Source organism: Chenopodium album, chromosome 20 (genome assembly GCF_948465745.1).
Source record: "Chenopodium album chromosome 20, dcCheAlbu1.1, whole genome shotgun sequence".
In the NCBI taxonomy this organism is placed as follows: Eukaryota; Viridiplantae; Streptophyta; class Magnoliopsida; order Caryophyllales; family Amaranthaceae; genus Chenopodium; species Chenopodium album.
The window spans coordinates 41,223,246-41,248,513 of NC_137853.1; the positions used below are offsets into that span (position 1 = coordinate 41,223,246).

The 25,268-nt window shown below is 36.8% G+C and overlaps 2 protein-coding genes and 1 pseudogene across 3 annotated transcripts; 1 reads left to right on the top strand and 2 right to left on the bottom strand.

Annotated features, from left to right (window-relative positions):
- Positions 1–491: 491 nt before the first annotated feature.
- LOC145598633 (transcription initiation factor TFIID subunit 13-like) lies at positions 492–4,698 on the bottom strand. The gene is made up of 6 exons (XM_081655010.1): positions 4,547–4,698; positions 3,313–3,491; positions 3,198–3,235; positions 1,974–2,033; positions 1,833–1,907; positions 492–935 (listed from the first exon to the last, which is right to left on the bottom strand). The coding sequence occupies exons 2-6, from the start codon at positions 3,413–3,415 to the stop codon at positions 825–827; spliced, it is 387 nt and encodes a 128-aa protein (XP_081511136.1). The 5' UTR covers positions 3,416–3,491; positions 4,547–4,698; the 3' UTR covers positions 492–824.
- A 1,385-nt stretch (positions 4,699–6,083) lies between these two features.
- Positions 6,084–9,092, bottom strand: LOC145597778 (uncharacterized). Its single transcript, XM_081654024.1, has 3 exons — positions 8,754–9,092; positions 8,272–8,491; positions 6,084–6,609 (listed from the first exon to the last, which is right to left on the bottom strand). Exons 1-3 carry the CDS (start codon positions 8,951–8,953, stop codon positions 6,394–6,396), a joined length of 636 nt encoding a protein of 211 aa, XP_081510150.1. The 5' UTR covers positions 8,954–9,092; the 3' UTR covers positions 6,084–6,393.
- A 6,260-nt stretch (positions 9,093–15,352) lies between these two features.
- On the top strand, positions 15,353–23,401 carry LOC145598173 (BRCT domain-containing protein At4g02110-like; annotated as a pseudogene). Its single transcript, XR_014103488.1, has 10 exons — positions 15,353–15,526; positions 15,622–15,711; positions 16,465–16,569; positions 16,857–16,958; positions 17,112–17,196; positions 18,156–18,225; positions 18,361–18,408; positions 18,627–22,007; positions 22,127–22,343; positions 22,623–23,401. The product of XR_014103488.1 is annotated as a BRCT domain-containing protein At4g02110-like (transcript).
- The last annotated feature ends 1,867 nt before the right edge of the window (positions 23,402–25,268 follow it).

Consider the following 25,268-nt stretch of genomic DNA (forward strand, 5'->3'; position numbering starts at 1 on the left):
GACCAAGTTAAATTGAATTCTGAGTCTCATATGTAATGCCCAGCTATCCAACAAAGGAGTTGATGCAGCTACAAGGTCCCTCTCATCCCTTCTGCATAATTTCCTCGTGTAATTTGGATCTATTTTACGTGTGATATACGTAAAACCTAAGTGGTCAATTGCTATCAAGTAGTATTTGATATAGTGGTAAGAATTAAATCTCACAAGTCACAACCTTGAGGAAGGTTGCGAGGTCATTTCTCAACAAGTTCTCAAGCTTTCTAGGAATTTCCATTTCCCATGTCAACCTAACAACTACTAAAGACTATGAACAGAATGAACCGGGCAAGCAAACATCCTGTGCCAATGAGCCTTGAGCTCAAATAGGTTGTGCTTAAAACGGGTCAGATAAAAGCCAAGCCACAAGCAAAGCCCACGATCATGTAAACAAATTACCAAAAGACTAAGAAATTCTTAGAAATTACGTCAAATACTCCAATAGTCGAATGACAAACAATACCAAGTCCCAGGTATAATAAAATTGTTCTAATCTCCATGGCGAAACCTAGCAGAATTATGACATCGACACCAGGGTTACACTGTAAATACAGTATGAGATAAGATATAGATTAAATGAATGAACCAGCATTTAGCATGCTTCTCAGTTAATATTACAATCTACAAATGGAGTGTAAACTGACTGGATTTACAAGTAAATTGTAATTAAGCTTGTTCATTCAATTTCATAGTATGCTTCAATTTCTCAGTCTTTACTAACCATCCTCAACTCTTCTTTCTGTCATAAACTTTGGAAGTTTTCAAATCCTGACAGGGAGCCATGTGCATCAGTCACCCGAAGCCAGCTTTTCTTCATCCATATCAAAAGCCTTCCTAGCTTGTTTGAGCTCCTCGTTCATAGCTAGTAGTTCTGTGGCACGATTCAATTTTGGGTAGTCCTGAATTTCAATAAATAAACAGATACAAAGTTAGGCTTATGCAACACATATTAGCATGTTTTACCAATGTGGTTTAACTGTTTAAGTCTTTAAAGACAAGTGGTTGATTCTAAGATATTGGGTATATAGGCAATGTCAGAACCAAACTTGAGACACAAGGTCAATGCAAGATGCAATGTTTGGTCATGCACATTTAATTGAGATTCATGCTGGATGTCAATACATTATTTTATACAAATGGTCAGTGGGCCGGTTCACTTGGTGGACTGGGCTGGTACGTGGAGAACCATGAATGATCCATAAAGGAACTAGCAGCAGGCAGAGCCAGTTCATGGGCCAATCTTTACAGATTTGGCCCATGACCCACCCACTTGGACTGGTTAAGCCCAGTAGCCAAGGGGCTCAGTCTAAGTCTAACCTGGCTCACAGGCCACCTCTAGATGCCAAACTGCTGTAGCATCAAAGTTGTGCTTTCTTTAACGGCAGATTACGTATCCTATGAATGAACATCAGACATACAGAAGAGCAGAACAACCGGCTGCAAGTAATTTCCTATGATTGAACACCAGGGACCTAAAAGACCATGAAGCTAATAAAGATAACCAGCAACAATCACAGCATATCGTGAAACCAACAAATTATAAACAAACCACTAAAACATTACATTGTCTCTAAAATCAAGCCAGATTGGATAAAAGATGATGGTTTAGTTGTTTTACTTGCCAATGGTAAACAAAATTTTAGGAAACAGCAATACTATTTATTAAGTTCGATCCTACGAAATCATACCGAATTTTTAACATGTTACAGCCACGAATTAATCCATAAGCTACAATATCCGAAACAGATAAGCATGAAAAAGCACAGCAATAGTCAGTAAAGTCTGTAAGAGTTTACCTTACGAATGATAAACAGAAAGTCTTCTATCATCAACCTCCCCCTCTTTGAAGCCACATCTTGGGCCTTGTGAGCCTAAAGCGTACAGCTGGTGAGAACATGAAGAGTAAACTGAGTTTTCAATGCAGATTTAGGACTTACCAGATCTGTAACATACTCCACAACAATGTCCTCGACAAGGGCCACAGACTCCGGAAGTGGCTGAATATACAACACCCAATCTTAATCGAGTGACAGAGAAGAAATCAATGCTAAAAGATACAAATAACAACTAGCAAAAATACAATATATCTACCTTGAATAAATGAATATAGATGTAAACAATGTTAGCTCTGATAACATAACAATTGACACATTTTAAACCTCCAAAAATGACCGTAATGACCCCCCGTTCTCTAAGGCCTAAACCATTGAAACAAACATTAAAATCAAGGAACTCGGTGATTCATCATGCATACTTGTTGGCAATCTTGGCATTACCAGGAGTAGACAAGGAAAACCGTTACAATATAAAGCAAGGGGCTGGAAAGTTGATTTCTGAAAATCATTAATTTGTCACTCATTTGCCTTCTCCAATATGTATTTGAGATTTCATTCTTATGAGACAAATCCAGTTATCCGCACAGATAAACCCCCACCCATCCAGGGTATCAACCAAGAAAATAAAAAAAATATATTGACATGACAACTCTTAATTTGCAAAGCATTAATTGACTTATTTGTAAGCATATATAAACATCCACTTTGTTTGGGAAGCTAAACAAGATAGGCACTTTACATCCCCTTTCCCTCTTAAATCTACAGTGAAGTTACAACACTTACATGAGCAAAACAAATACCCTCCACCTACCCAAATGGAAAGCCAATTTTATTGGAGCAGGGAAACAGCAGAATACCCTTTCCTACCAAGATATAGACTAACAGGAGCACATATTCAACTAAAAGTACTCCTTGCAGTTTTAAGACTTATCAAACAAAACCAAATTCTTCCTAAGGAACATCAAGTGTAATTCACCAAAAGTCAAACTTCAACAACTCATATGAAATCACTTCTTGATACAAGGATTTGATAAGAACAGATGTCAAAAGAAAAATGTAGTTAAATTAAGTACACTTGCTTGATTCTTATTCACAAAAGCAACACCCAACACTAATTAGAGTTTAGACAATGGTCAATGAGCAAAATTAAAACTTTAAAAGAAACACAAAATCAATTCACAAAGGTCAAATTCACGCTGACCCACTTAGGGCACCAACATAAACAAACTAGTTTGAACCAAGAAGTTGATAAAAAAAAATTTCAATCACTCAAAAAATAGAAAACTACAAGTAAAAATTGAAAGTGGGAAAAAAGAAGAAACTCACATTCTGATCATCTCCATAACCATACATCATGTGCTGCACTGCAACGAAAATATCTATTATTATTTGTCAAATCTTTTTACGAAAAAGAGGGGGAAAAATGTGTATAGATACTCACATTCTTTCTGGAAAACACCTCGCTTACGCTTGAAAGAAGTATCAGATTTATTTGAGGATTCAACTTTCTGTTTGGAGGAACCTCCTGCACCTCCTCCACTCATGATTTCTTAGTAGTAGTTCTACACTCTCTTCTTGTTAAAGATCAGGCTGAAAATGTCCAAATTTACTCTCTTTTCCCTGATTAAGACAAACAGTATTTATACAGACTTGTTAAAACAAACATCTCATCTTAATTCTTGTACAGAATGCCGATTTACTGATTTAGTCCCTATGGATGTCATTACAAAAAATGGCTCTTTTGGTGATGTGCATAAATAACTAAAGCCCAAGTTTAAGAACCAAGATACGCAAATAGTAGCTGAGTAAATCCAAGTTCATAACAAAGATATGCAAAGCCGAGAATATGCATAAGCCTTGGATTCCTCATATCGATAGGAAACCTCGTATAACAGACTTTTTAAAGGGTAAATTTCGACCTACCACCATTGATTCGATCCATCTCAAACCCAATTTATCAAACACTCAATTATATATCATCCTGAGATTACCTAAAACTGATCTTACCCAATCACATTTTACTCAAAGTCCGACTATGCCTGATAATAAGCTGACTTTGGCATTGGATACTAGATACAAGTTAACCGAAACCCAACTAAGACCGATTATAACATGAAATTCATATGCCTTGGTCCTCATATATTAATTGGAAACCTCATTAATATACTTTCAAAAAATAAATTAGCCTAGCATAATTGATTCAATCCATCTAAAACCCAATACATCAAACACTCAATTATATAGCATACTGAGATTACCTAAAAATGATCTTACCCAATCACATCAAACTCAGTTTCCAACTATGCCTGGTAATAACACTGACTTAGTATCGGATACTCAACATGAAATCACCCGAAACCCAACCCAATTACTCGAAAACAACAAGAAATTAAATAGCCCCAAATTAGAGGATAATCATACATCTTAAATCACTAATGATAACATAATAATTATTCATTACAATCTACAATTTGGTATCGCGGTATACACTTAAACCCTAAGCATGACCACAAATTTAAATAATATTCCCCAAATAAACCGAATTAAATCAGTTAAAAACAGTCATAAATAAATCACCAATCAAAATTTCGAAAAGGGTTGTTCTGAATTTTTCAGCAAATGCAAGAAATAACAATTAGAAATAGTCGAGAAAAGGGGAGAAGAATTGGTGGTACCTAGGCGGTAACTGGTGATGGAAGGCGGCGTTTGGATTATATTTCCGAGCGCAAGCTGACGGCAAGGTGGGCGACGGCCGACGGTGCGTCGGTGGAGCCGTGGAGAAGTGAGTGTGTTGAGGGATGCCAGAAAGAGAGCGAAGAACAAGAAGTGCAATGCTTTTGGGGTATTTATAATTTTCACTTGCCTATTACCGTCCATTTGTGTTCAAATTACCGATTTACCCATTTGCTACAACACCTCCCTTCATTAACTAAAGACCCACCCCTGCGATCTTGAAAATTTTAGAATTTGTTATATATACTCAACTAATTTAAGGTGAGTTTTTTTTTCTTCGTTTGATGTTTAAATGGAAAACAATCATCCAAATGAGAACAAATACTTAGGATGTACTGTATACCCGGAAGTATATAACAACCTCTCGAAAATTTTTGACACTAGCTTAAAACCTCCAAAATTGAATTTGTTTTATTTAATTACCTTTGATTTTGGATAATTTTGGACTTTTCTACCCTAAAAGAAAAGTGATGGTGATTCTTCCTATAAACCGACGACATATTGGGAGGCCATTTGGGCAAGCTTAAAACCATTCATTTTGTCTTTACACCGTCAACTTAGCCATTTACTTACACGGCCTCCTTAATTAGCTCAAGGTCACCACAGAGCTTTCTACTAATGAATTAACTAGGTTAGGTCCCATGCCATGCACGGTTATTTTAATTACTCCATATTTTCTCGATATAAATTAATTTACGCCTTTATGGCATACAAAATAAAAAGTTAATATATTAGTAGAAAGATTATTTATTTCCTTACTAATCCTTACTTAATTGGGTAATAACATAAGAAAGGTAAATATTATTGTTTGTTTATTTGGTTGACAAAAAAAACTTTTCTTTTAAATAACTTCTTTTAAATAACTTCTTTAAATAAAATTTTCTAAATTAAAAAAAAAATAAAAAATACTAAGGACACACCAAGAGATGACATGTGTCATTGCTGGTGTGTCTTTTAGTATACAGTTATTGATTGATTGATTGATGATCATATATGGGTTCAAACAATATTATATGACCCCATGATGCATTCCGTACAATCTTGAACTTTTTAAACGTCGGATTTCAAAACCTCCGAAATTTATCCAAAAGTGTGGATTATATATCCATCACTTTGGACAATTTTTTTACTTTTGAGGACTCGGGAAGAAAATCAATTGAGATGCTTTCCATATATCCCACAACAATCGGAAAATCCATTAAATTGTTGGAAGTGAGATATTATTTTAAGCTATACTAAAGTAGAATCGATTCATCAGTTCAAATGTTTAAAAGATTGTTACACTTCATTTGAAATCCACTCCTCCTCTTGAACTCCAGATTTGGTGAACTGGGATATCAAACTCTCATTTCAGAGTCATAGACAGTCTCCCCAAGCGTCTTAACTCAAGAATTCAATTGAGACAGTGTAAATAATATCAATCATATACTCCACCCATCCCAATCAGAAAGCAAGGGTAGTTATTGAATATCGACTCAGTTTTTATAGAAAGCTCCTATCAAGTGAAGCAATTATTTACGAACAGGAGTATCAAAGAAGGGATTAAGCAGCAACAACTCAGCATATATAAACTACCATGTCTACCATGAATTCTTCAGTAATTGGTGAATGCTGCATAATCCAACATCACGATTACATAGTTGGAAACACTGGGGAAAAGCCTGAATAGTTTGTTATCAATGTTGAATAAATACAAGCTTAACAACAGAGAAACCCTGTGTAAACTATAATCTTCTTCGGTTCCCACTAAGGTTGGTAAAGGATGTAACAGGTAGATGGCATGATCTGATCACAGGTTAAGTTTAACGGCTAAATACCATGAGTGCATGGCAAGGCAGCCAAATGACAGGAGGTTAGCTAGAGAAGACAGGCCATGGACCATTCCAAACTTCTTGTTCATTGCTGCAAGCTGGGGGTTCTTCTTCGCAACTTCTTTGTTCTTTGTCCACCCGACTTCTTCCCCAATGCTGTTCTCTCGCTCTATCTTGTGCCTTTGCTTCATCATCTGCCACCAGCAACAAAGTAAGAGACTTCTCAGAACAAAGACAAGAAGTCACATACACTAGCATTAAAAAAAAAAAAAAAAAAAAACACAGAGATTTTGCAATCTCGAATGCAGAAAGTTGTGAAACTGAAGCTAATTCAAGGAGCAGCATTGTAACAAGTATACATTGTTAGAAGAACCGGCAATATATCAGGTTGTTAAGTAGACATCATGTATGTATATAAGAATTCATTGAAAAAGAAGACAACATCGAGAGTTAGAGATGAAAGAACCTCTAAACATACCATATGGAATCATTGAACAGGGCAGAAAAATAGATATCAACGAAATATAGAAAGAGCATACATACTACAGCTGCACCCCTCTAACTTCTCTACTCCAAGCAAGATTATACAATGAGAGGGAGAGGTGGAATTAATTAGCTCAAGCTACTTTCAAATTGGCATAGGCCTCATCTAAAAATTTGATATATTCCAGATATCTTGGATGATATGCTATGCGACTCTCTAACAAGATTTAAAATTTGATGCGGAAAATCTAAAGCACAACCAACAAGCCAATCAAAGCAAACCATTGGCATTGTTAAGATTTCATGGCCTTAGCAGTGCAAGATCACATAAAACCATAAATCTATCAAGCCAAACACAGATTATTAGATTAATCGAGATAATGTTGATAAGCAACAACAAAACTAGTTTTTCAAATGTCCTACACTGGTAAAATAACTCAACTAGAGTGCTTCACCCAAAGACCACACCAGGTGCAAAACCAAGACATGGTTATGGTCTATCAAGCACTATATGAGATAGAGATGAAGTTTGTTTGACACAAGGCCTGAGCTGGACTAATGTAAGATGCTACAAAATACTTCACTAGCTTGCTAAATTCAACAAGATCATCATCATACAGAATCAATAATCCTCTCGCAATAAAAAAAGCTAATGCTAACAATGCTAGTGTAGATGACAGATATGAAAACTTCTGCTTTCCTCTCCAGCAATTCCAAACCTCACTGTAATTGCTAACACTGATCCCAAACACAAACATGTAGTTTAGCCACATTTAAATCTTAAGAGCAACAGCAACTCTTGTCTGAGATTGTCTTCACAATAATAGTACCAAAGACGTTAAATACACTCCTAAATTGTAAGAAGTGGATTAAATGCCACCTTTACATCACATTAAATTTTAAGACATTCTCATACCAAACTTCGCCAATTCTTAAAATCTTCAATTTACACTAACAATGCTTATATAGATGACAAATATGAGGACTGTAAGCCTGTAAGGTTTATCTCCACAGTAAAATGATGGTGCACATCTCAGCAAGTACAAACATTTCACGATCATTGAAATGAAGGCAGCCTCGCCGTGATCAGAATAACAAAACAAGAGCAAAACACTATCAACAATCTATTAAACTACTACCAAGTATAACAAATGGTCACAAGAACAATTACAATACAAACAACCCAAAGGCCCTATTCCAAATTTGGTGGGACGGCTGCATGAACCAAGATTTCATCTTCCTATACAGAACAACATAAACTCACATACAATTCACAAATTTACCACAACCCCATTTGATTCCAACCAACATGATTCAGCTGTAACTATATATAAAGCAAGAGAAAGAAATAAAGCAAATTGGAAAGAAATAACCTTGATGGTCATAGGAGTAAAGACCAGCAAATTGGAAAGATTAAATAGAAACGCAAAACCCAGAAACCCTAGTTGATACTTCTCAGTAGAAGACGATGATTTCCAAGGATGCAAATATCCAAACAACGCCGTTGAAACCGCGCAACAAACACCCACCAAAGTAAAATACGCTGGAAACATCTTACTCTGCAAATTCCCAAATTGATGCCTCGGCAAATTCCTAAAAAAAAATACCCAAAAAACACAGAATTATGGAAGAACAATCAAAACCCACAAAAATTAAGAAGAAGGGCAGATAAAAGTGATTTGATTTTGAACAAAAACACAAAATTATGGAAAAACAACCAAACCCCAGAAAAATTAAGAGGAAGGACAAATAGTAATTCGGTAATTGAACAAAAAAAAATGCAAAATTATGGAAGAAAAATCAAAACCCAGAAAAATTAAGAAGAGGGGCAGAGAGAGTAATTTGAAATTGGTACTTGAACATGATGATGCCGCCGATGAAGGTGGCCCACAAGGCGGCGCCCCATGCGGTGGAGAAGCAGAGGAGATGAGACAATTTGAGAATGGAGGAAAGAGAAGAAGAATCTGGGTTGTCTGATTTGAAGGTTTCAGGGGAGAAGACGATTCCGATTGCTAAGAATGATAGTGCTACTACAAATCTGGATAACCACCCCATTTTTGTTTGATTTTGGGTTGTCAAAAAGAAAACCAAAAAAATTTGGAGTGTTTGTAGATGAAATTGATCTTTGGATATTGTTATTCTTTCCTTGACTTTGAAACTTTGATATTGGTTGTTCTTAACTGTGATTGACCAACCATTTTTGGCGCATTTATTTGTCAACGTAATAATGTTGTTTGTGGTTCGGGATGGCTTCTTCACCTCACGGCCTCACCTAACCACCTTTGTAAGATTGTAATATGGTCGTGTCGACCGTGTATCGTGGCTCATGCCAAGCTCATGTACGTAGTATTGCGGATTTACCGTTGGATAAGTTTGTAAGTTACAACACCTTTCACAAGCTATGTGTGGGGTGTTGGGTGTGGTGTGGACGGTGAATTGTGCGGTAATGTGGTATTCTGTATCATAATTCTAAAAATAATGGTCTGCACACGGTTTAATTCTATAAGTTTATCGGGTTTATTTTATTGTGTCATATCGTGCTTTTATTTATTTTTTAAACGTAAAAATGTGGCCCAGACAAGAATCAAGATTTAGCCACACCTTATTATGTGAAATTTGTGTCATGCTCTATTCTGTGATGGGTTGTGTTAGAAAGTTCAACTCACTTCATTGTGGTGAATATGGACAACGAATCTTCTCAAAGTCTCAAATGTTGATGATCGAGTGCGGAGTGCTTGCTTAAGTCATTGCAACGAGTTTGACAACTAAGATATAAATAAAAATGACATGGGAGCTAGTATGAATCACAGGTGACAATGAACTAACGGCACTTAACGAGTTACTCACTGAAGAGAACAAGATCAACTTATACCGATCAGAAATAAATATTCAGACTTTGTTATTTTCATCTTATCTCATACGAAATATGTTGTAATATTAAAACTAGAGCTGCCAAAAACTGACCCGACCCGAGAACTCGACCTAAACCGGCAATGATCTGAACCCAACCTGTACCCGGACAATGGGGTGAAACTAGTGACCTGTAACCCGACCTGAACCTGACCATATGTTTAACCGACGACCGATTTGATCCAATACTTTTTGACCTGAACCCGAACCTGCTCCCGATAAGAGAGTAACCATCAACCGATTTAATCCGACCCAACAACAATCTGTACCCGAACTAGTACTCGACCCAATTAGAACCTATACCCGAGTCATGGAAGGTTTAATAAAATTTATATGTCTTTTGTTCAACTTATATACTGATACAAATCTGTAAAACCACAATCCGATTCATCTTGTATACCTTTTGTTCTCTATTACTCATATATAGGTTTAATAAAATCTTGATAAAGCTGATCAAATTATGGAAGACGTAATTATACAGGTTCAACTTGAGCACATTGATATTTATTGGAATTGAACTTGAATAAAACCCAACTCAACACTAACTCGAACCCGAATGTACCATCTATTAACCCACTCAAACCCGACTCACACACTATCCGAATCTGAAATTGAATCCGATCTGAATTTGGCTCGAATTGAACCCTAATTATATCCAAAAAGGTGAACGACCCAGAATAAACTTAACTGAAATTGACCCGACCCGAACTTGAACCTGATATGAGGCTAGATTGACCCGATATAACCAGATCCTAATTTAACCCGAGAAATGATTTGACGACATGAATACCCGAATCAACATGTAAACTCAAGCCTACCACGGACGTTTATAACAACATGTAATGATCATATGTGGTTTCAAATGGAATTATATGACACCGAGATGTATCTCTTAGGGTCTCAAAACTTTTCGCCACCGGGCCCCGAAACCTTAAAATTCCTCAAAAAGCGTGGATTATAGCCTTCAATTTTGTAATTTTTGACCTTTTTTCGCCCGGAAATAAAAATTACCGAGATGTTTACCATGGTGCCTAATATCCTCCGGGAGTCAAATTGGCTCGGTGGAACCATCCAATATGCCCTTAAACGGTCATTTTACCTGTTCACAACTTTTAGTGATTCCGTAAACTCAAGCCTACCACGGACGTTTATGACAACATATAATGATTATATATAGTTTCAAACGGCATTATATAACCCAGAGATGTACCCCTTAGGGTTTCAAGACTTTTCGCCACCTTGCCTCGAAACCTCAAAATTTGCACAAAAAACGTGGATAGCCTTCAATTTTGTAATATTTTTACCTATTTGAAAATAAAAATTGCCGAGATATTTACCATCGTTCCTAATACCCTCCAAGAGTCCAATTGGGTCGGTGGAACCATCCAATATGCCCTTAAACGGTCATTTTACCCGTTCACAACTTTCAGTGATTTCGTAAACTTAAGCCTACCACGTACGTTTATAAATTATAACATATCATGATCATATGTGGTTTCAAACGGAATTATATGACCTCGAGATGTATCCCTTAAGGTCTCAAGGATTTTCGCCACCAGGCCCCGAAACCTTAAAATTTCTCAAAAAGCGTGGATTATAGCCTTCGATTTTGTAATTTTTTGACCTTTTTTCGGCCGAAAATAAAAATTAACAAGATGTTTACCATGGTCCCTAATATCCTCCAAGAGTCAAATTGGGTCGATGGAACCGTCCAATATGCCCTTAAACGATCATTTTACCCGTTCACAACTTGAAGTGATTTCGTAAACTCAAGCCTACCACGGATGTTTATGACAACATATAATGATCGTATATGGTTTCAAATGACATTATATAACCCCGATATGTATCCCTTAGGGATTAAAGGCTTTTCGTCACCAGGCCCCGAAATCTCAAAATTTCCTAAAAAAGCGTGGATTATAGCCTTCACTTTTGTAATTTTTTGACCTTTTTTCGGCCGGAAATAAAAATTAACGAGATATTTACCATGGTCCCTAATATCCTCCCTGAGTCAAATTAGGTCGGTGGATCCGTCCAATATGCCCTTAAACAATCATTTTACCCGTTCAGAACTTGAAGTGATTTCGTAAAACTAAGCGTATCACGTACATTTATGACAACATATAATGATCATATATGGTTTCAAACGACATTATGCGACACCGAGATATTTTCCCTAGGGTCTCAACACTTTTCACCACTGGACCCCAGAACCTCAAAATTTCCTAAAAAAGCGTGAATTATAGTCTTCAATATTGTAATTTTTCGACCTTTTTTCGCCCGGAAATAAAAATTGGTGAGATGTTTATCATGGTCCCTAATACCCTCTAAGAGTCCAATTGGGTCGGTGGAACCAACCAATATGCCCTTAAACGGTCATTTTACCCGTTCGCAACTTGCACTGATTTTGTAAACTCAATGCAAGCCTACCACGGATGTTTATGACAACATGTAACTATCATATGTGGTTTCAAACGGCATTATATGACCCCAAGATGTATCTCTTAGGGTTTTAATGCTATTCGCCACCGGGCCCCAAACCTCAAAATTTTCTAAAAAAACGTGGATTATAGCCCTCAATTTTGTATTTTTTTAACCTTTTTTCGCCCGGCAATAAAAATTTCCGAGATGTTTACCATGGTCCCTAATACCCTCCGGGAGTACAATTGGGTCGGTGGAACCATCCAATATGCCCTTAAACAGTAATTTTACCCGTTCACAACTTACAATGATTTCGTAAACGCAAGCCTACCATGGACGTTTATGACAGCATATAATGATCATATACAGTTTCAAACGACATTATATGACCCTAAGATGTATCCCTTAGGGTTTCAAGACTTTTCGCCACCGGGCCCCGAAACCTCAAAATTCCTCAAAAAGCGTGGATTATTGCCTTCAATTTTGTAATTTTTTGACCTTTTTTCTCCCGGAAATAAAAATGATCGAGATGTTTACCATGGTCTCTAATATCCTCCGGGAGTCAAATTGGGTCGGTGGAACCGTACAATATGCCCTTAAACGGTCATTTTACCCATTCACAACTACAACTGGTAGTGATTTCGTAAACTCAAGCCTACCACAGACGTTTATGACAACATATAATGATCATATATTGTTTCAAACGGCATTATATAAGCCCGAGATGTATCCCATAGGGTTTCAAGACTTTTCGCCCCCGGGCCCCGAAACCTCAAAATTTCTCAAAAACCATGGATTATAGCCTTCAATTTTGTAAGTTTTTGACCTTTTTTCGCCCGGAAATAAAAATTACCGGGATGTTTACCATGGTCCCTAATATCCTCCGGGAGTCGATTTGGGTTGGTGGAACCATCCAATATGCCCTTAAACGGTCATTTAACCTGTTCACAACTTGAAATGATTTCGTAAACTCAAGCCTACCACGGACGTTTATGACAACATATAATGATCATATATAGTTTCAAACGACATTATATAACCCCGAGATGTATCCCATAGGGTTTCAAGACTTTTCGCCACCGGTCCCCGAAACCTCAAAATTCCTCAAAAAGCGTGGATTATAGCCTTCAATTTTTAATTTTTTGACCTTTTTTCGCTCGAAACTAAAAATTATGTGTTATGTTTTTTAATGTTTATTTTTATAATGAAAGTGTACCTTAACTATGACTCATGATTCGATTACACATTTACACCTAGTATCAAACAATTTGTGAAGATGACAACCATTCTCTATTGTTTCTTAAACATTAATGTATGGGAAGAAATTGTTATATACATTCGAGTGAATCGTATACCCATGAGTATTTTATTTTCATTTTAATAATTGTTTTTCATTTTTAAGTGAGGGGATTAAAAGAAAGGTTTGTAAAACTTATGGAGGCTCAAATTGATAAACCCAAACATCAACCCAATCTGTATTATAATTGTAGAGTCATTTTCCCAACTTTTAACCACAGCACTCCAAACTATCAATCCTCAAATTCTGTTAACTTTACATAAAAAAATTAAAAATATAAAAAAACCTTATCAATCTCCATCATAACTTCCTATTCTTCAGTAACTTCCACTATCATATTTACAAAAATAAATTAATAATATCATATTAATAAAAAAAAATCAATACCCTTCAAAAAAATAAAAAAAAAATCAATATATACGAGTAACATATTCCGTACTTTAGCACGGGTACGCCCTAGTAAAAACAACACTAGAGTTCCAGAACAATCCACGTGTTAACCTCTTAAAATTTCTCCCATTTCTTTTTAGGAAAATTTAACATAAACGGACAAACCTTTGGGCGGTTCTCCCATATTGGACTAACCTTTAAATCTGCCCATATTAGACACAAGTTTGTATTTTTTCTCCCATATTAAACCAAGATGACTTATGACTTGAACAACCGGTCATTATTTTATTTTCTCATTTAATTATCTTTTTAAATTAAAAAGTTAACAAAATAAAAATAAAAAAATAAAAAAAAACAAAACAAAACAAAAGATTAACTCAAACTACTGCAGCCCTCCTTCCCAACCCACTGCCAGCCACTCCCCCCTCCATACCCCTGCTGGCGTCAGGCACTCAGCCCACCCCAAGCGCCGATGACCCTACCCCCTCCCTTTCCTCCTCTTCCTCCACCCAAAATCGCTAAAACCACCCTAATTGGATGATTTGTGATCTGCTAGGTTTTGCGATTAAAGGGAGGTTATGGTTTGGTACAATTGACGCGTGGCAGCCAGGTGAAGTTGGATGTGGGCTGATAGGTGATGCGGGTTGATATGGTGGCCGGATTTGTGTTGGTGAGGGTGAAGTGCAGCGTTTGGTGGCTGATTTTGATGAAGTAAAAATTGAAGGTGAGAGGTAGGATAGTTGGGGCGGCGGTGTTAGGTGGTTGGTGTGGGCTGCTTTGTTTAGGTGTGTGGAGTGCAGCAGGGAGCAGGGGATCGGAGTTGCGTGGGTTTTTAGTGTGTTGAGGTGCTGCTTACGGTGGGTGGGTATGGTGGTTTCGGGTGGGTTCGTTTGGTGGTTTGGTTGGTAGGTATGGTGATTTCGGTGGTTTTGGTTGTTGGTATGGTGGTTTATGTGGTGGTTGTTGCTAGTGGTGTACATAGGTGGTGGTGTAGTGGGTGGAAGTGGTGGTTGTGAAGGTTAAGGTGTAGGTGGCGATAATTCCGGTGGCGTTGAAGGTCGCCGACGCCGAGGGAATTGGTTGGCCGCTGGTAGGGGAAGAGGGCTGACTGTGGTGGGAAAGGGTGGTTTTGGTTTTTTTTTTTTTTTTTTTTTTTGGGTAAAAATTATCAAAATAAAAAAAAAAAAATAAAACTGACCAATGATTTAATGACAAGTGGAATTTTACCTGGTATAACAGGTAAGGTAACCTGTTTGGTCTATTTTGGGAGAAAAGTGTTAAACTTGTGTCTAATGTGGGCATATTTAAAGGTTAGTCCAATATGGGAGAACCACCCAAAGGTTTGTCTGTTTATGTTAAATTTTCCATCTTTTTATTCTCCCGCCTCTAACCCAAAAAATTCAAAAAAAAAAAAAACTAAAAATCCAAAGCTTCTCCAACACTACAACTATTTCTTCTTCTCTCCATTTTCTCTCTCCTCTTTTTCACTTTCTCTAATTCCGCCATTTTCAAGCTCTCTCATAAACTCTGTAAAAATGATGTACGGTTCATCAATCTTCTTCGGAATCCGCTTCTTCCTTGCTGGATTCACTCCTCAACAAATCCTCGAGGTTTATCGATTTTCTCTCCCTAATTCTTTCAATTTTGCTTTAATTTTGTGTTTTTTTTGGACATTAATTTGATTTTTTTTTTTTCCTGGAAACAGTATAAATCGAGGATTTTGAGTGAAGGCGGAGTTATTTATGATGATTATAGTCCTGATTGTACTCACGTCGTCGTCCACAACCTCGCATTTGTAATCTTATTTCATTATTTTTAATTTTTGTATTTTTTGGATTGAGCATGAAATTTAGATTAATCATGACAAAATTGAAGTATATTACATACTCTTGTATTTTGTACTAAGTGTAAATTTGCGTGATTGAAAAACTCTAATTTGATATCTGAACAATTCAATTAAACTATTACCTCCGTTTCTAAATGTTTTCCATGCTTAAGACATTTTTAGTGAGACAATCGCCGTTAAAGTAGGAATACGAGTATAATTCAAACACTTAAACTCCGAATGACACTTAGGTTTACTAAAAATTCGGTTTTTTAACGACTGATTTTTGCAATTGGACATGTATTGGTGTTTATCAACATTGTCTAAGCTTAGACAACACATAATTTTGTTAGGTTTAGTGACTTGTAAGTGTATAGTATGAGTTTATTGATGGTACTAGGTAAAGTGAAACAATTTTAGACTGCTATTTTTCGGCTCTTTTGCTAAATGATTTCATGTTTTAAGGTGTTATACATTCATTTCTGTAAAAATGGAAAAGGTTAAATTAGCTTATGAGAGGACACTTGGAGTTGTTCCAATTTCATTTGCGTTTCTTGATAATCTTGATATGTTGTATGGTGATTGTCAGTGTTACTCGTAATTGCTAATTTTGTGTGTGTGTGAACTGTGAAGTGTAATTGTTTCACTTGCCCATTCTATGTAGGATGATCTGTGTTTGTGTGTGTGTGATGTGTAATTGTTTCCCTTGCCTATTTTACGTAGGATGATCCTATTTGTGTCGCTGCTAGAAGGGATAAGAAGACGCTTGTAACAATTATATGGCTTCAGGACAGTTTACGATATGGAGAACCAATTGGCGTTGGTAATGTAAGTTATTTCACTCTTTCTTATTCACCCTCTCTCTCTCTCTGTTCCAAGTGTTAAACCTAGCAGTTGCTCCTACAGTATTAACAGGTTTGACACAATGCTGTGACCATGTGAAGCACTACTTATCATTTAGCTTGGTATAATGCTATGATTGATTATCTCCTGTGTCTTCATGGTTTTCTATTTTGCTGTAGTTTTGCGCATTTGATCTGTCTTTGACCTAGCTCAAACCTGCTCTTTAATTCACTCAACGTGCCTTATTAAGTCGGCTTCATGCTTACTTACAGATTATGTATAGGCCACTGAAGGATCTGAATGGAATTCCTGGTGCTAAAAAGCTTGTCATCTGTTTGACTGGATACCAAGGGATGGATAGGGAAGACATGAAGGTATGTGTACATATCATCAAGTTTCCCTTGCTCCATTGCTTGAGCTGTTCAGTACATGGTTATTCGTTTGTTAATGTCATAGAAGACCATAGATTTTGGGGTTACTTCATCCTTTGTGACTGTATGTAATATATTTCTTTGATTTCTTCGTAGATGATGGTGCAATTAATGGGAGCACAAATTTCGAAACCACTAGTGTTGAGCACAGTTACTCATCTTATATGCTACAAGTTTGAAGGTTAGTAATTGCATTCTCATTCTCCCCTCCCTCACTCTTGTGTTTTAGTCAATGGAGTCAATTCTAAAGGATAAAGCTTGTACCTTCTAATATACACGTCATTAACTGATGTTGTTTGCATCATGATGCTGATTCCATCTTTTGAATTTAACTAGCAAGATGTTTTTGTTAATTAAATGTGATCTTCTGTCAAATGTATTATCAGAATAAATTCTTCCAAAGGAAGATAGATCCAAATCATCCTAAGTAGAAGATGTAGTTACACCAAAAAGGAGAAACAAACAATAGAAAACATATTCGGTTCATCAATTCTTGTCTTTTTCATGAGCTAATTTATACTCTTGTGTGTAAATAGCTTTGCATCTTGAGAGTTCTGTTTTCAATGCTTAGGTGTGGAACTGTGGAATATTCTTAGAGTTTGCAATCCCTGATTCGACCTGATATGAATTTGACCAGAGAAACCTGATTTTAACTTTAACCAAAGCCAAACATGATATGCCATATATTTTACTATTTTCAATTTTCTTAGCACAACCTTAATTGACTTGAAACCAAATCTATGACCAAAATTGCCACTAGAACTTTGGTGTTCCCTTTAAAATTTTGAATATAATGTGGGAGTATTTGGCTGGTAGGATATGACAATCTGCACACAATGGTACTTCTGATTTTAAGGTTGCACATCTATGATTGTTCAAATATGAGCATTTGACTGCTGAAATTGTTCCACATTCAAAAGACGTTACATTACTTAGCTATTATGTGTAATTTTAAGCATCAGCTGCTTTGTTTCAGCTCATAACTGAATTTAGAGTGGAGTCAGTGGACAGTTTGAACATCTCATCTTCTTTTCAGCTCTTGATAAGATAAATATTTAATCCTTTTGCTAATATACTCATATCTGGAGTCTGCTTTGCTGAACAAGCTCAATATGACAAATTTGTTTTCTCTCTTCGCAGGGGAGAAGTATGAGCTGGCTAAGAAAATGAACGTTACAAAAGTTATCAACCATCGTTGGTTGGTAGATTGGTATGTCTAGTTCTTGTACTTGAGATTTGGTTTAGAAATGTCTGTTGATGCTGTATCTTAGTTTGCAAAATCATATTGTTATGGTAATAATTGTCAAAACCTTTCTTATTTTGTAATATTTTCTTTGCTATGCAGCCTGGAGGCTTGGAAAATTCTTCCAGAGGAACCTTACAGTAGTATAAGGTAAGTTTATGCCCCAACTTTGTTAAATGATGGTTTATCTTGGATAACTTTAAGCATGTGACGTGATTGAATTTACTTTTAAGTTTTAGAATTAAGTGGTCCGTTCTTTTATGAACTTGTATTGATTTTATTGGTTCATTAGTTTATCCTTTGGTTGCTTGACTTATCAATCTCTGTAAATCGTTAGCTTAGTAACATTAGTTCTCTCTCTCCTGCAGTGGCTATGAATTAGACATGGAAGCTGAGGCTAAAGATTCTGAAGACGAGGATGAAGGTGTATCTGGAAGAAACAGTAATGGGATTACTATAATGCAAAATGATATGGGGAAAGCCCATAGTCATTTTGTGATTGCAAGGAATTTGCCAGATCCTTCTACACAACAAGGATTCTCTCATAATGATGGAAAGTTGTTGCAGTCCGATAACTATGATTTTCTCAAGTCTGCAAATGTTCATAAGTTGGGTAAGCAGCCTGTACTGGACCATAGAGTTCAGCCTTTGATGGATGCTAAATTTGATAATGCTGATGAACAAAGTGCTGCATTTCCTCCATCTAATCAGGCTGGAAATGGCCACCCCTCTACTTCTGGAAATCCGAAAAATGCTGGTGATTTTGATGCTGCGAATTTCAATAGCCTAAAATACTCAAGGAAGACTCCACAGAAAACTGCTCTTTCGTTGCATGTTGAAGAGGGCTTGGGGAACACAATTGGATCATTAAAGGCCCCATTGAGCTCAAAGAAAACTCCAAGGTCTGGGGCTTCTTTGCAAACTGCAGGAAAGTCTGGCAAGTCGGGTGGAAAATCGAAAGATAAATCAACTAAAAAGATAATTGAAGACATGCCTACCTTTAATCTGGACATAGACAAGGCAGAAGTTGCTTCAGGTCTCCTTGGTGAACCAAGTTCTAAAAGACATGCTGACTCTGATGCTAGCAAGCTTAATTCGTTGAAATCAAGAAAATCACCAGCAAAGTCTAGTCTCTCCTTGCAATCACCGGGAAAGTTGAGCAATCTAGATGGAAAATTGGAAATTCCTCTTGCTGAAAAGGTGATCGCTGATGTGTGCACCTCCAATATAGGGTCAGACCAAGGAAAAGCTACTTCCGAATTTAGAGCATCAAGTGCAGAGAAGGCTAATTTATTTGATGAGAATGGTCCGGGTGCTTTACTTCCACAAAAGAGGACTTCAGATGGTGCTTCTCACTCTACTCCCAAATCTCAGAAGTTAGCTTCTTCAGCCAGTAAACGAGTTGATGCATCATAACCTAGAATCAGTGTGAATTCTTCTCATGAAAAAAGGAGTAGTGTTGCCCTTAATTCTGGCTGCCAAATAGGAGTTGAATTTGCCACACCATCTGTAGGTGGGTCATCTCCTAATGTTTCAACTTCCAAGCTCAAAGCAAAGACCGTTGCTTCCTCTAGATCTTTGGCTTTGGAGATGCTGCAAGGTGGTGAACCTATGAACACAGATTCTCCAACTACCCCTATTACCAATAGTGTTTCTACTTCATCAGGTGTTGGTAACAAAAATGGGCAACCCCAGACTCTGCAAAAAGACGCTGATACTTCTCCTGGCACCAATGATTTGGAGGCTGTGAAGTCTGGTAATCTTGAGCTGAACTCTACTGATCAAAATGGTATTCCAAAGCCATCAAAGAAGAAAATGGTGGCTAGGAAGACTTTGGGTTCCAAATCTAAAGTACGTAGAAGTGCTGATGTTCAGAGAAGTTCTGCCAGCAAAGACTCCTTTCGAGATGATGCAGCTATACACTCAGCTGGTCAGGAAAATAAAGAGCCACCTACAGCTTCACCTGCTGCTGATAAAGTTTTTGTGCCCCCTGCAACAGAAGAGCCAAATGGTTTTGGTCCAAAGCCCCACCTGGGTACTGAAAGCAATGATTTTGCTACACTTTTAGATGATGAAACCGAACCTCCCCCAGAATTGAATGTGGACGATGGACCTTTTGCAGCTGAAGAGTCGCATTTAGTGAAATCAAAAACCGGAGAGGCATCTGGCATGCTGCTTCATCAAACAGATGGGCAGGGAATGCCTGTGGCTGAAGCTGTTGGTATGAAGAAAAACTTGATTTCACAGAAGGGATTGGCCGTTAAAGCTAGGAAAAAGTCTTTGCTTGCTGCAAAGGAAGCTGCCAAAGATGCAGATGAGGCTGAAGCCGGAAAAGTGAAGGAACAAGTTGTTGGTGCTGCTGCAAAAAAAAGACGTGGTACTCTGTTGTTGAATAAGTCAAAGAGACCTGTTGAAGCAGGAAAAGAAATTGAACCCATTTCTTATGATCGTGTTGAAGTAGGAAGAGAACATGAACTTGATTGTAATGTTCAATATGAAAATAAGGGTGGCAAACATTCAGGGAAGTTAGCTGTGAAGAATAAGCGTGGAACTCTACTATCAAACAGGTCAAAGGACCCTGTTGAAGTGGATAATATAAATGACCTAGTTGTTGATTGTGACGATGGTCAAAATGGCAGTAAAAATTGCCCTGCAGATCTGGCTGCTCCTTCCACCATGACACTGGACAATGTGGAAATCAAAAAGAAAAATCACACTGGTGTTTGTAATGACCAAGGCACAAGCAAGGTTTCAAAGCGCTCTAGGAAGTTAAAAATATCAGATGGCCCTGCCGAAGCAGAAATGGAAAATGAGCCGGTCCTTGATGGTGGACAATGCCCTGGGAAACAGGTTGGTGCACCTGGCATTATAGATAGTTCTATGGAGGTTGACAAAGAAAACGAACCTATTCTCGCTACAAATCTAGATACTAGTAAGGTTGTAAAATGTGCTGACAAATTAACTGGGAAGAAGAGGGGTAGCACTCTAGTGTTAAACAAGTCTGAGGAGCAAGTCAATGAGGAGAATAAGAATAAGCCAGATCTTGATGATGAAGAAGATACAAATAAAGGTGGAATATTCACTGAAAAGCTGACCAGTAAGTCCAATTCGACAGTCAATGAGAGTGATGCAGTTAAGGGTGGGAAACGTGCTGGTAAATTAGTTGGGAAAAAGAGGCGTGGCACATTAGTTATAAACAAATCTGAGGTGCAAGTCAATGAGGGGAGCGGAAATAAATTGGTTCTTGATGGTGATGATGATACAAGTAATGGAATTGAGAAGCTCACCAGTAAGCCCAATTTGACAGTCAATGAGAGTGATGCAGCTAGCAAGGGTGGAAAACGTGCTGGTAAATTACCTGGGAAAAAGAGGCGTGGCACTCTAGTATTAAACAGATCAGAGGTGCAAGTTAATGAGGAGAGCAGAAATAAGTTGGTTCTTGATGGTGATGCAGATGCAATTAATGGAAAGGAGGAGCTGACTAGTAAGTCCAATATGATAGTCAATGAGAGTGATGCAGCTATTTCAAATCCTTTGAACATTGAGTTGAAAAAGGTTAAAAAACAAGCAGCATGTTTCATACTTTGTGGACATAGACTACAGAGAAAAGAGTTTCAACAACTCATCAAGCGTCTCAGAGGAAAAGTATGCCGAGATTCTCATCAATGGTCATATCAAGCTTCACATTTTGTTGTTCCAGAACCAGTCCGTAGAACAGAAAAGTTCTTTGCTGCTGCAGCATCTGGGAGGTGAATTTCAAATAAACTTTTTTTTTTTTCCTTATTTTTGGTAATTTATTTTCAAGACTGTTAATAGCCATTTGCCTTTTTAGCTTGTTAATATCTGTCGTGATTTGTCTCAAATACAGTTGGATTTTGAAGACTGATTACTTGATTGCAAGTAGTCAAGCCGGAAAGTTCTTGCCTGAGGAACCTTATGAGTGGCACAAGAGTGCCCTCAGTGAAGATGGTGCTATTAATTTCGAGGCTCCAAGAAAGTGGCGCCTTCTAAGAGAGAAGACAGGTCATGGTGCTTTCTATGGCATGCGAATTGTAATATACGGAGAGTGCATTGCTCCACCTTTGGTATCTTTCTTCATCCTTTCTTCGTCATTGCCTTTCCTGAATTCTTGATATAATTCTCCCAAAGCTAAGCTATACTGTTTTTGGCATGTCACACGTTCCTCTAAACTTTGGACCCACTGGATGCACACAACCACTTTTTTTCTACATTCCTAGATAGCTGTACTCTTAAGGCAATGTTAACTAACTTACTAAACTTTGGGACGGTGTAAGGAGAATTACTAAAGTTTTTTTGCAGTTGCTTGATATATCATTCTCATTATGTTGTTTATGTATCAACAGGATACCTTAAAGAGAGTAGTGAAAGCTGGAGATGGGACTATCCTAGCTACTTCTCCACCTTATACCCGTATTCTTGAATCAGGGGTGGATTTTGCCATTGTTAGTCCTGGGATGCCACGTGTTGATATATGGATACAAGAGTTTCTCAAACACCAAATTCCATGTGTCTTGGCTGATTACTTGGTGGAGTATGTTTGCAAGCCTGGATACTCTCTCGATAGGCATGTTCAATATAACACCCACGAGTGGGCTGCTAAGTCATTTTCAAAGCTCTTGAGCATGTCAGAAGAGGTTGTAACTGATGCTGTTACACCACCCAATGATCAGGTTAGTGATGACCTAGCATGTCAAGTTTGTGGCTCAACTGATAGAGGGGAAGTCATGTTAGTTTGTGGTGATGAGAGCGGTTCCACTGGCTGTGGAATCGGAACTCACATTGATTGTTGTGATCCTCCTCTCGAGAGTATCCCAGATGAAGACTGGTTTTGTCCCAAATGTACTGAATAACTTCCTGGAGTGCCATGAAAAGAATACAAAATATTCCAATAAAAGATACGAAGTAAATGTGTATAACAGTGATCAGCTGGACTAATATGGACGGCTTAGGGGATACTGGGACCGAACAAGGTAATATTTCAGATGATTAGACGCTGCGATACACAGAACTCGTGTATCACAGCTAAAAGTCGTCTATTTCACCTTCATGTGTACTTCTCCTTAGTATTGTAAATTTTTGTAGGAAGATGTTAGGAAGTAAGAGTCATATAATCAATGGCTCAAAGCACAATCTAAGTTAAAGCTATATGTAGTACAAATGTACAATTATTATTGTGCTTTTGTATTTAATCTAGACTAATCTTTTCATAAGCTTGTGTTAATAATTATGTTTTATATATTTGCATGATGAATCTTGAGATAAGAGAAAGCGTTATATTTTGCTGCATATGTTTTTTAAGCTGCTTTATTAAAGAGTTTAGTGTATAAATAATTTTACTCAGTAATATTCTGATTTATGTTCCTTAGATTCCTTGTATTATAAACAGTGAAATGGGCCCATCTTTTAGGATATTAAAAGGCTGTGAATTTTAGTTATGTCTGGGCCAATCATTTAGATTACAAGCTTTTTACAGATCTGGGTTGCCAACCCAATCACGGCCTTTTTATGGCTTCAAGGTCCGAAAGTAACTTCGGCTTTTACGATGCATGTATAAAGTTGCATTGGATTCATGTTAACAAGATATTTTTTGGAAATTTCAATTTTTACAACATAAAATGTTCTTGATAACTTACGTAATAATATGAAAATTTATCTATAATTGGAGCTGATAATGTATATTCTTTGATTATAATTTTTTTTGAAAAATTTGATTATTGCTTATTTGCTCTTTTGGTCGAAATCTAACTACACTAGGGAGCAAAAGAGTAAAAAAAAAAAATGAGGTTGAATGGCTATATGGATGGTTTGATATAGGTGTCACATTCCTTTGATAGAAAGGAAAGAGCATTCGGATGTTTGAAGTATTTGAATTTTAATTACTCCGTAGTATATAGTGGAGTTGGAGTATATCATCTACGAAGTATAATCTATATTGAGTAGAATTTTTTTCCATTAGTTAGTGATGAAGATTTGTTCGCACCTTACTTTTCTTTAACCCAACCCATAATATAAACTCGATTTCTTTCCATCAAACACATCCTATTAGAACTCAAACTTGAAACTACAAGCTAAGCTTAATGGCTTATTGCTACACCTGACCTTCATGTCAATCTTCACATGTTTAGACACATACTCAATCATTCTACTTCTATAAAATTTGACTTTGATAGTACTTTGTATTTGAAACAAGAATCAAGTGAAGTTGTTCTATTGATTTCGAAAATTGGACTAGAAAAGAATGGACCTTAGGTCCCAAAACTTAAACACCCATACTTTCACTATCTCATAAAACAGTCCAAATAAATAAGAATCTAAGAAGTTTAAATCAACAAAACAAAACAAAAGAGTAAGAATCATAAATCATAAAAAAACAAGCCAACCCAAACTAAACCATAAAACGTCAAGAAAATGAATGTCAGTAACTCTGAAAACTCCAACCTTTTTTCAACCAATCATACTTCTCATTAACCATCCCTATGCCCAGATTTTAGTTTTTCTGACTTTGAAAATGAGTGAAAGAAAATTTCCAAAATTTATAAATTTCTTTTAAGATTTTTTTTTTTTTTTTTTTTTTTTTTTTTTTGAAGGAAAAGAAAATATTTTATTTTTAAAAAAAAAATTATTTTAATTAAAAATAAATAAATAAATAAGAAGAGCACATGAATGATTCCATCACATGGTTGTGACTGACATCATCATATTTCATATCTGGCCACCATCTTTCCTCTTTCCGATGTTCCCAACATTCAAACATCACGTGCTTACCGCCCTCCTCCCATTCTTTTTTTTTTTCACAATTTTTTTTTTTCTCTTCTGATAATTTTTTTTCAGAAGCACTGTATAGTAGTTCTACTTAGAGACAAAAATTCAGTTTTCAATTTTATCTTTATAATTCTTACAACTATATTTATATATCCAATAATATACTTGGTGTGTGTGACATAGATTAGAGTAAAGAATCTATGATGATATTGTATTTGCACCCCTTC

Bases quoted from the DNA above. Each gene is read 5' to 3' on its own strand.
- LOC145598633 (XM_081655010.1), bottom strand. From the start codon at position 3,415: ATGAGTGGAGGAGGTGCAGGAGGTTCCTCCAAACAGAAAGTTGAATCC. The intron at 3,236-3,312 runs GTGAGTATCTAT...TTTTCGTTGCAG, and splicing joins AGGTGTTTTCCAGAAAGAAT to TGCAGCACATGATGTATGGT. The intron at 936-1,832 runs GTAAACTCTTAC...ATTGAAATTCAG, and splicing joins TTCTGTTTATCATTCGTAAG to GACTACCCAAAATTGAATCG.
- LOC145597778 (XM_081654024.1), bottom strand. From the start codon at position 8,953: ATGGGGTGGTTATCCAGATTTGTAGTAGCACTATCATTCTTAGCAATC. The intron at 8,492-8,753 runs GTACCAATTTCA...ATTTTTTTTTAG, and splicing joins GGCGGCATCATCATGTTCAA to GAATTTGCCGAGGCATCAAT. The intron at 6,610-8,271 runs GTTATTTCTTTC...TGCTGGTGGCAG, and splicing joins TTACTCCTATGACCATCAAG to ATGATGAAGCAAAGGCACAA.